We start from the raw sequence: 11482 nt of genomic DNA, 5'->3' as shown, positions 1-11482 counted from the left end.
TAATATATATATATATATATAGAACGACATAATGAGAGCAGCCGTTTTCATCATATACTATGAGACATAAAGAATAAATGATAAATAGAAGAATACCTACAGCTTTATACGCGCGTTCTGACGAGAATTCTCAATGCAATATGTTTTAGAGGGTGACAAAAAAAACTTGTACTAATACTCGTCACTTTCCAAACACCTCATATAATCAGTGATTTTATATTTTTTTATGTTAGTCGTATGTAAAAAATAAATTTCTGCTTAACTGAAATTGCTTTTTCCTAAATGGATCACCTATTCTTTCGTTCATCTAGAAAAGTTCCGTGCATTAGGATCTTCCCCAGTTCTGCGTGAGGAGAATTCGAATGCAGCATTAATCGATATCGTAATTGGGAAACAGTTGTGTTTTGTTGGTGCGAAAGAAAAAAAAAATAGCTCGCAAGCTTATACACTGAACTGAAAATATTACCTGGCTTGCTTGTTTGTAGTTCCATATGTCAGAACCTTCCTCAATCCTGGGAGAAGATAACTTGGACGCAGCATGAATTGATATCGTGACTGGGAAATAATTGTGTGTAATTGGCGCGAAAAATATTAATAAACTAAACTCAAAATATTATCTGGATTTTCTGTTTCCCTTGTTATAAATCAAAATATTATCTGGATTTTCTGTTTCCCCCTGTTATAAATCAAATTTTCAGTTTTTTCATACTGTGTTTTAAAATATATATTTTACCCCACACCCTTTCTCTGGTTCGATTAGATCAACTGTTCTTTTCTGGTTTTTCTTTTTCGTTTATTATTAAATGGCTTGATAAAAGTAGTTGTTAATACTTGAGTGGCTACAGGGAATAATGATCTCAAATTGGTTTAGTTTATGCATGATAGTTTTTTGTTTTGACATAATTTACATTGACTTTCTGCATTTTTACATGTGTAACACATACGTGTTGTTTTTCATGTTCTATAGATAAAGCTGATGGTTAAGTATCAAAAGCATTTTCACTCAAACTCTTTTATTGTCGTTCACAGCATCAACGAAACAACACCGTATCGCTTTTGGTGTCGTTCACAGCATCAACGATACAACACCGCATCTCTTTTGTTGTCGTTCACAGCATCAACGATACAACACCGTATCTCTTTTGTTGTCGTTCACAGCATCAACGAAACAACACCGTATCGCTTATGGTGTCGTTCACAGCATCAACGAAACAACACCGTATTGCTTTTGGTGTCGTTAACAGCATCAACGATACAACACCGCATCTCTTTTGTTGTCGTTCACAGCATCAACGATACAACACCGTATCTCTTTTGTTGTCGTTCACAGCATCAACGATACAACACCGTATCTCTTTTTGTCGTTCACAGTATCAACGAAACAACACCGTATCGCTTTTGGTGTCGTTAACAGCATCAACGAAACAACACCGTATCGCTTTTGTTGTCGTTCACAGCATCAACGAAACAACACCGTATCGCTTTTGTTGTCGTTAACAGCATCAACGATACAACACCGTATCGCTTTTGGTGTCGTTCACAGCATCAACGATACAACACCATATCGCTTTTGGTGTCGTTCACAGCATCAACGATACAACACCGTATCTCTTTTGTTGTCGTTCACAGCATCATCTCTAATAAATATTTCTTTACTAATATAAACAATTTAATCTCCTTTAAAAAACGATAAACTCACCACTTGTTGATTTTTTTTCATTTCATGCATAACCTTTTCAACTCTTTCACTCTAACATTTTGAGGTATAATATTTCACACCTATTCTATTTCTATATTTCCCGAGATATTAAAATGTACGATTTGCTGAGGAGAAAAAAAAACACTTTCGAGGAATGAAGGCATTGTCTAAGGAGAAAGTCCACTAGTTTCAAAATATCCAAGAAAATGACCAATGGAGAGAAGATCTAATTGGCCAAAAACTGGCATTGAAAACCAGAAAATAACTACTAATATTGCTTTGTCACCCATCTTTATTGCTTACGTGACATTCTTAAATGTACCTCAACCAAACTGTCACCGATATGATAGAGTTTGTTCGATATGATTTTATATGCCAGCAAAATATTTCATTATAGAAGGTCTATGGTGATTTAGTATACGTATCAAAGAAAATAACGTATTCAAGATTGTGATAGCATATTCAATTTAGTTGGACATGATAACAGAAACTGTGACGATGTGCTTAATGTAATAAAATATGAACGATAGTGTTAATGTTCTAGGGCAAATTGTGGTGTTACATTATGCATCTCGTTTAAGCCAGTGTCATGCATATGCACAGGAACTTCGGATTACCTGCTGTTACTCTCAATTCAACGAACATAATATGCTGCTACTAGCTGCAAGTTCTGTGATGATTTCCAAATTTTGTTGGTTTTACACGTAACAATGTTTTCGACTGGCACACTATGATTCATGAGTAGCTCATGATAATTTTGAGTGTGAAATGAAAAATATGTTTCAGTTATTTGACGATGTACATAACACATTGCTTTTCTAATATGCTGTAAATTGCAGAGTTTTAGGAAACACCTTAACCATAAAAAACGATGAAAATATTAAACTTGAAAGCAAAGAAGAGGAAGAAAAATCTACCAAAAATGATACCATGAATAAAAAATAATTCCATTGCATGAGGGTAAATAGCTTTTAATAACAACGATCCTGGGGAAAAAGATAACTTGGATGATGATGATTTCAGTAAAACAAAAAGATTCCAGGAGGAATAGGATATACTACATAGGTACCGATAACACAAAATTGTCTATTAAAAAATTAGTTCTTCACATACCATTTATTTGCAAACGAAAAATGCAATGGTACAAACGGAAGAATCCATGGAAATAGGTAAATAACCGAGGAAATTCCAGTAACACAAAATAAAAAAACAATATGTGTGGACTTTTTATCTATTCTGAAAATAAAGTTTTGAGAACACTTGGACAGACTGATATCTTATCGGAGACTTAGATGTAGCTTCAGTAATAAACAAAAGTCATGGATGTAGATAAAGATGATAATAGGGAGCTGTTCAAATAGCTGTTAATAACGACTGTGCTTCACTGACGACTGTACGGAACTATTCCATTAAAGAGTAGGAACACATAGTTTGATAAACGTAAAATAACAATTAAAAATCCTTAGAAGATGATAACGAGAAACTGTCAATAACTCGTGTTATATGAAATGTAAGTACTGAATCAGATGGTGTATTGTTATATAGCAAAGGATGACTAATGTAGGAGTAACCAAAGACTAATTCTCAGTGCACAAATAACCCGTAAGTAACACGCAAGTAACTTAACAGCGATAATAGTTCAGTCTTTGTTTAAACTGTACAAAGTTTAATATCCTTCTTACCGGCAGCTCTATTAATAAATTAAAATTGGCTGGTGATTAGCACGTTTTAAGGACACGTGCCTTGGTGAAAAGATTTATGACATAGAAAAGTCACAAAAACTGATACTATAGAAGAAATATGTCTCTGGTGTAGTGCGAGTTTAGAAATAATATAAAATAAATTGACAACAACCTTTTGGATGTTTAGTCCAATCTTAGTCAGGGGATCTAACTTAGCCATTGTTTTAGACTAGCTTTAGTCAGGGGGTCTAATTTAGTCATTGTCTTAGTATAGTCTTAGTCAGGGGGTCTAATTTAGTCAATGTCTTAGTCTAATCGACGAAAACTATCAAACATTTTAATCATGTATTAATTTTCTGTTTATTATTTAAAAGTCAAGTGCGAACAGTGGTATCATTACCTTCAAATAACACTTTCTATAAATAATCGAATCATAGGATTGAATATTTACTGCAGCTGGCTTAGTAATTACTAATAGTTTGCCTTACATAAGAGCGTTACATCTTGCACAGTTTGTATTTCCAGTTATTCTGTTGAACTGTGATATCACAATCTTACCAGGTATAATAAAGAAAAATAATATCATATAATTGTGATTGTAGAATCAAAATGTATGTTAATTTATGGCAACACAGTAGAATGTGTAAATAATTCTAACAAAAAACAAAACTGTTTCTTCAAAGTTTCGGAGTTTCGTCTTCTCATCGTCATCAATAGCTAAATTTAAAATCAGTTGGCCAATGAATATTTTCGTCAACATTAACACTACTCTGGTGTCTAGTTAGTTTGTTTTAGAATTTTTATACAAAGTTACCTAAGGGCTATATGCACATAGCTGTCCTTAGTCGGTAGACTAGATACTAGACAGAAAACAGCTAGCCAATAGGACCCATTGTTAATTATTGGGTTACTCTTTTGTGACCGAATAGTAGAATTTCGCCATCATTATTATAGTACACTCATGATCCCAAAATGAGATGCGAATTTTTGCAGCAGAGTACGCGAACCGTGAACCCTCGGATTCACAGTTCCGGTACTCACGATCCTCATTAATGCAGAAAAACTCTCACAAAAGAGTTTTTAAAACTACACTCCAAGCCAAGCTGAATCAATACTCTCATCTGCTAAATAAAAGTTTTGGTTAAGAAATGGAATCTTCTGACCATGTGCTTCTATTTCTAATGAAACACAACAAATCTCCTTTTCTTAGCCAAAGCAACAGCTGTTTTCATGAAAAACAGTGGTCCAAGAAACTGAAATCACAGCAATCCCGTTCAAACATATACCTGTATAGATCTGTCAAGCAAAATGGATTTTGGTCTGTCGACATAAGAGGAGTGGAGGATTTGTATGATCTTTCCCCCAACATCTTACGGAAACATGTTGCAGGGAGAAAATGTAATCTCAGTATAACATACATTATAAGTAGTGTACCTGTGTGGGACTTTTATGTTTCTTTAAGTATGTTTTATCTATTTAAATTTTACGGGTATCATGTAGACCAATATAGTTTCAAATCATATGTATGAGTTATAAGAGGCCGATTCAGTATTTTTATGTAATCAGACAGGTGATGAGTTAATTCAACTTTGATGAACGTATTTAACCAACTGACGTAATAAGTTTTTACGTGAAAATTATTCTAGAAGCGTTGAGTTATACACTGATTCGTTAAATTCTGAAACTTCTGTTCCTAGTGTATTCGATGAAATATGAAGTAAAAGAACGACGATTGTAAATTGTTCTTTATGATCTGTAAATATATAGTTACAATACGTGTTGTGGAACATAAATGACCTCTAAAAGAAATTAATTAATAGTATCTAATATGCTGCTTTATATGTTAAACAGTCCAATACAAATATTTTAGGGCCCGGTATGGTCAGGTGGTTAGGGCGCTAGACTCGCAATCCGAGGGTCTCAGGTTCGAATCCCCTTCCCACCAAACATGCTCGCCCTTTCAGCCATGGGGGCGTTATAATGTGACTATCAATCCCACTATTCATTGATAAAAGAGTAGCCCAAGAGTTGGCGGTGGGTGGCCATGACTCTAGTCTTACACTGCTAAATTAGGGACGGCTAGCGCAGATAGCCCTCGTGCAGCTTTGCGCGAAATTCCAAAACAAAACAAACAAACAAATATTTTAAATGTTCGATAATTCTAACAATAGGTATTTTCACATTTTGTATTACTGGTGTCTTACAGTGGATGGTAGATGACTGAAATGCATGTTGAAGAATTTATAGAAATAGTAGAGGACAGAATGCAGCTTGTACTGAAACGTTAAATTATTTGTTTTGTTTTTTGTGGCGAGCTTTTGAAATGCATGGATTTGCTGCCATCTGTTTTTAAAGTAAACTCCGCGTTTTTTGTTTGAAATAAACTCAATGAATTGATCGTGAATTAAAGCAGCTCTCATGTTTTTTTTACAATTTTGCATAATTGCGTCTTCTGTTAAAATCGACTGGGCTGAAATACATAAAACATACTGTCCTAAATTTTGATCTGCAAAAAAAAGCGTACGTACATATAAGTTATTAAATAATAAGGACTTCAGGAATTTGAACAGTTATGATCCGTCAAGATATATTAAAACAGGTGGATATTCCACACTTTCTGAATCTCTTCAGACCTACCTGTAAGAATTAGTTTATACTCCGTTTCTTTACGGTCATAAAGTGGTTTCCCTGAAAATGAAGAAGAAAATACTTGTAATGATATACATAGATTTATATTTATTATTTTCACGAGATCTGTCAGTTTTTAACCAGTTCTTATGTACGTGCATGTGTACATGAAGCCCAGTGACGAAATAGATTTTTGTTTATTTTTTGTTAATAATAAAGCTAAACAATTGACTATCTACGCTTTGTCCACCGCAGGAAATCAAGCCTCGGACTTAAACGCTGTAAGTCCTTAAACTTACGGTTGATTCACCGAGGGACTAAAAAATAATACTAAGTTACTGTTACATCGTTTTTTAACACAGTAAAAAAAACCAACAAAAAACGGTGTTTGTTTATTTTATTTACGGCATAGCAACTGCCGACCATAGGGAAAGCAGTCGGCCAATAGCACCCACCGCCAACTGTTGGGCTGCTCTTTTACCAATGAGTAGTTGGATTGACCGTAACATTATAATGTCCCACACGGCTAAAAGGGCGAATATGCTCGGCGCCTGACTTCGATCCCACAGGCTGTGAATCGAGTGTCCTAACCAGCAAGCCATGCCAACACAGTAAAGAAACTTACAAACGAACTGAACAAACTCGATGTTTTTGTCAATAAATTACAAAAAATATTCTTCCTTCTATAAACAGACAGAAAAAATAGACATTTTTAATGGCCAAATTTGTTTTGCTTTTTATTTTGGGAATTGAGAGAATTTCTTTGTAATTTATTGTGATATATGCTGAAAATAGCACTTTTTAAGACAGAAGAATAGTTTATGCAGAAAATGAAGAACTTTTTGAAAAGGGCATTAAGTTTTAAACTGTTTTGTCTTGATTTTTTTTCGTGCAATACCATATATTGAGAAATTTTGATGCTAAGCGTACGTTATACCGGATTGATTCAAAAGACGAACATTTTTTTGTAATTTATTGGCAATAATTTAAGTTGATGTATATTGTTCAATCGATTTTTATTGAAATGTGGAATGTATTGCCATCTGCACTACCGATGAAAACCACCATATTTAAAGATATGAATGAATAAGCATATAAAAAAGTAGAAAGCCATATATTATAAGAAAAGTTCTTATAATATTTGTCAATATAAATTTCAAGAAATACTATGACTACCTAAATTGTTATATTTTCAAACGTGTCCTTAGCCCAATACTGGAGAATAGAGATATATTAAAAATGTTTCTATATATATAACGTCATCTTTCATTGGTTCAGTACATTTGAAAAAATATAGTCATTCGCCAAATTAGGCATTATAACTTATATGAATTGATATTTCTGTAGCTTGTAAACTGCTTCTGTTAAATCTCCCGGTGGGACAGCGGTAACTCTCCGATTTTACAAATGCTAAAATTGGGAGTTCGATTCCCCTTGGTGAACACAGCAGATAGCCAGCTGTGGCTTTGCTATATGAAAATACACGTTTCTGTTAAAATATCATTATTTGCATATTACCAAGCGTTATACTTTAAGTGCTATTTATAGATCAGTTATTACCACCTACCAATACATTTCTACTCATGCTTATGGTAATGATAATCATAGTTCTTAAATGTCATTTGCCCAGAAACATAATATGTATAACATTTACTCTAGTAATATTAATCCAATTCCAATTAAAAAATAAAGTACGCCCAATATTATCATTAATAATTGTATTTATATGTTATTCTTAGAAAAACATAATACATAAAATTATAAGTATTAACTTTAGTTTTCTTATTTAAGTACCATTAATATAATGTTAACATTGGTTATACTTGTTTTTAAGACTCATTACGTGGGTAAATCAATAAGTAGAATCATACACTAACTGATCTCTATATCAAAATACTTTTCTTTTATTTGCGAGCTTTCGGACCTCTTACCGAAGCTTTCTTCAGACAACAGTGTACTGAACAATGTACATTGTTGTCCAATGAAAACTCCGGTAAGAGGGCCTAAAGCTCGCAAATAAAAGAAAGCATTTTAACTTAGAGAATAGTCCGTCTACAATTCTACATATTAGTTACGCTTCATGGTAAGTTAACCAAGATTATTCACACCATATATATTAGTACATATCATTCACGCAAAAGCACAGTCCACATAATTTTTGTTTTTGAATTTCTCACAAAGCTACTCGGGGGGCTATCTGTTCTGATTTAAATGTAATAGACTAGAGGGAAGGCAGATAGTCAACACACCCACAGCTAACTCTTGGGCTACTCTCTCACCAACGTGTAGTAGGATTGACAATCACATTATTTCGCCTCCATGGATAAAAGGTGAGCCTGTTCGGTAACAATCCACATAATATAGATTAGTATGTTATTTACACAAGGACATAATCCACACAATATACCTCGGTATATGATATTCACATAAGAACGTAATCCATATAGTATAGATTAGTATATGTTATTTACACAAGAACATATTCCAAAAAATGTACATTAGTATATGTAATTTACACAGGAACATAATCCACACAATATACCTCGGTATATGATATTTACATAAGAACGTAATCCATATACTATAGATTAGTATATGTTATTTACACAAGAACATATTCCAAAAAATGTACATTAGTATATGTAATTTACACAGGAACATAATCCCCACAATATACATTAGTATATGCCATTTACACAAGAATATAAACTACACAATATACACTAGTATGTGTCATTTACACAAGAACATAATAAACTTAACATTAATAACAGTAATGTTACTTAAATGCCACTTGAACAAGGAAGTATTGTACGTAGTGTGAACATTGAATGTTCTTGAACGTCATTTGTACTACAACATAATACACTCAGGATTATCAATACTAAATATCTCTGAATGTCATTTACTAGAGAACATATGTCCCAATATTTCTGCATTAATTTTATTGTAGTATCTTATTCTATTCAAGCAGAAGCCAGGTTCTTAACATAATATTAACTCATTCAACTGGAGCAGGAATAGAGTACTTAAAATCATAGTAATTCAGTTGATTGTAGTAGAAAATGACTACTTAAAACCAGGCTAGTTCACAAAACTGTATCACTAGCAAGGTAACTTAAGCTGCACTTGTTTACTGATTACAGTATGAACAGGATACTTCGAATCAACAAAGTTTAACTTCTTATCGCAGTAGCAACAGGATGCTTAAAATTAGGTTAGTCTGCAAGGTTGTAGCAAACGGAGAGCAATTAGAACCTTCATAGATCATCTCACAATACTAAATTAATGGTAGTTCACCTGATCTTCTATGGCAACAGTATCAGGATGCTTAAAACTAGGTTATTCCACATGATGGTGGCAGGCATTGGGCAATTAAAACCTTAATAGATCATCTCAATGTATTAGTACTACGGTAGTTCGCCTAACTCTAGCAGAACCAGAATAATTTAAACATGATAGTTTATTTGAGAGGAATATCAGGGTTCTTATAATATTGGCACTTCACCTGATATTTACAACAGGATTCTTATAACCTTGGTAATGCACCTGATCTTTACAGTAGAATTATTATAACCCTGGCTCTTTACCTGACCTTTAAAGCAAAGTTCTCAAAACCACACTAATTTACCCGAAATAACAAAAGTAGGCCAGAAGTGTCACTATTTATTAAAATAACAACTCGGGGCATAACTAACACTACCGTGAAAAATGGAAACACTTTTGTAAGAAGTATGGTTCACATCAAAGAACACGCATATGATTCATCACGTTTCTATTCAACTAGATAATGAAATGTTTCATCATATGAGCAGTTTTCTCCGGATTGTCTCTTAGTGCTATTCATGGTTAAACTAGACGTATCGGGTAGTTGAGTGAAAGGAGAGATCATCATAAAGTGCTTATTTGAATACTGAATTTTGGGATTTCAAAGCGTTTACGGTAAATGTCGTTATACACATCCTCATGTTGCTAATTATATGGGAACTGTTATACCTTTAGCTGATCATTAGTACATGATTTGGTTATATAAAATGTGAAAATATGTCTTCTATCAAAGTGAAAATAGTGAACACGCTATTAAAAGATATGAGATTGATTTTAGAAGAGAACAAAAATGATTAAACGAAAATCAAACACTAATATTGTGTCTTTAAAAACACAAGATGGTCTTCAAAGGTCTAGGTTGTTGTATAATTATGATGTTCGTTTCACTGGAATGGTATTTATTTATTTGCAGTTTCTATGAACATCTGACAAGTTTCTACTCTATTTCTATGTCTTTCCATAAGTACGCATTCATAGTGATATTAGTTATTACAACCAAGATATCTATATTAACTATTACAACCAAGATAACAATGTTAGCTATTACCTCCAAGATAACGATATTAGTTAGCTATTACCACCAAGATAACGATATCAGCTATTACGACCAAGATAGCGACATTAGTTGTTACCATTAAGATAAGGATATTAGCTGTTACCACTACGATAACGATATTGTACGTTACCACTAGGATAACGACATTAGTTGTTACCACTAAGATAACGACATTAGTTGTTACCCATACGATAACGATATTAGTTGTTACCACTAAGATAACGATATTAGTTGTTACCATTAGGATAACGACATTAGTTGTTACCACTACCATAACGATATTTATCGTTCCTTTATTTAATGCAAAACAGGAAACTGATATGGAATGTATTAGGTCGTCAAAACATAAAATGAAATAGTCTCCATTCTTATCGATGATACTTTTCCGTCTTACAATCAGGTTGTTAATGCCCTGATTAAAGACATCACTTGGCTTTGAAGAAAAAAAACATGTCGATGTCCTCTATAACACCTTCCAGATTTGCATACGTTTTCCCATTAAGATGGTGTTGCAGCGAACGAAAAAGTTGGTAATCTGATGATGCCATATCTGGAGAATATGGTGGGTGGGAGAGAACTTCCCAACCCGATTCCATAATCTTGAGTTGCGTCAGACGTGTCACATGTAGACGTGTGTTGTCGTGGAGAAGAAGAATACTTTGCCGATTGACGAGTGAAGGGCATTTCTGATGAAGGGCTTGATTTAATCGTTCCAGTTGCTGACTGTAGACCTCTACATTGACAGTTCGCTGTGGATTGAGTTCGTAATGAATTACTCCTTTGATGATCCACCAAATACAAAGCATCACTTTCTGCAGATGGAGTCCACGTTTGGGGGTCGGAAGTGGTTTTTGTCTAGGACTGAGCCATTGTTTTTGGCGTTTAATATTTGCATAAAGAATCCATTTTTCACCACCGTTGACAATTCTGTCCAGAAATGGTTCACGCGCCTGAAGAGACGAAGCAACGTTCACACGTTGGAAACAATGATCATCGCAGAGTTTGTGAGGCACCCAAACAACTTTTTATGGAGTTTTCCCATATTCCTTAGATGTTTACGTATTGTTTCATAAGAAATATGCAATTTCT

At 33.8% G+C, this 11482-nt stretch overlaps 1 protein-coding gene across 1 annotated transcript in view; it reads right to left on the bottom strand.

Moving 5' to 3' along the window:
* The window catches only part of LOC106463348 (histamine H2 receptor-like), a 34773-nt gene that overhangs the window by 6345 nt on the left and 16946 nt on the right, over window positions 1-11482 (bottom strand). Inside the window, exon 4 of the mRNA XM_013923371.2 lies at window positions 6019-6069. Within this exon, the coding sequence (XP_013778825.2) occupies window positions 6054-6069 (16 nt within the window). The 3' untranslated portion in view covers window positions 6019-6053. The remainder of the gene's footprint in view (window positions 1-6018; window positions 6070-11482) is intronic.

This window comes from Limulus polyphemus, unplaced genomic scaffold, assembly GCF_000517525.1.
Source record: "Limulus polyphemus unplaced genomic scaffold, Limulus_polyphemus-2.1.2 Scaffold1383, whole genome shotgun sequence".
NCBI classification, from domain to species: domain Eukaryota; kingdom Metazoa; phylum Arthropoda; class Merostomata; order Xiphosura; family Limulidae; genus Limulus; species Limulus polyphemus.
Note: the sequence above shows the minus strand (reverse complement) of the source record. Positions and strands in the feature narration are given on the sequence as shown.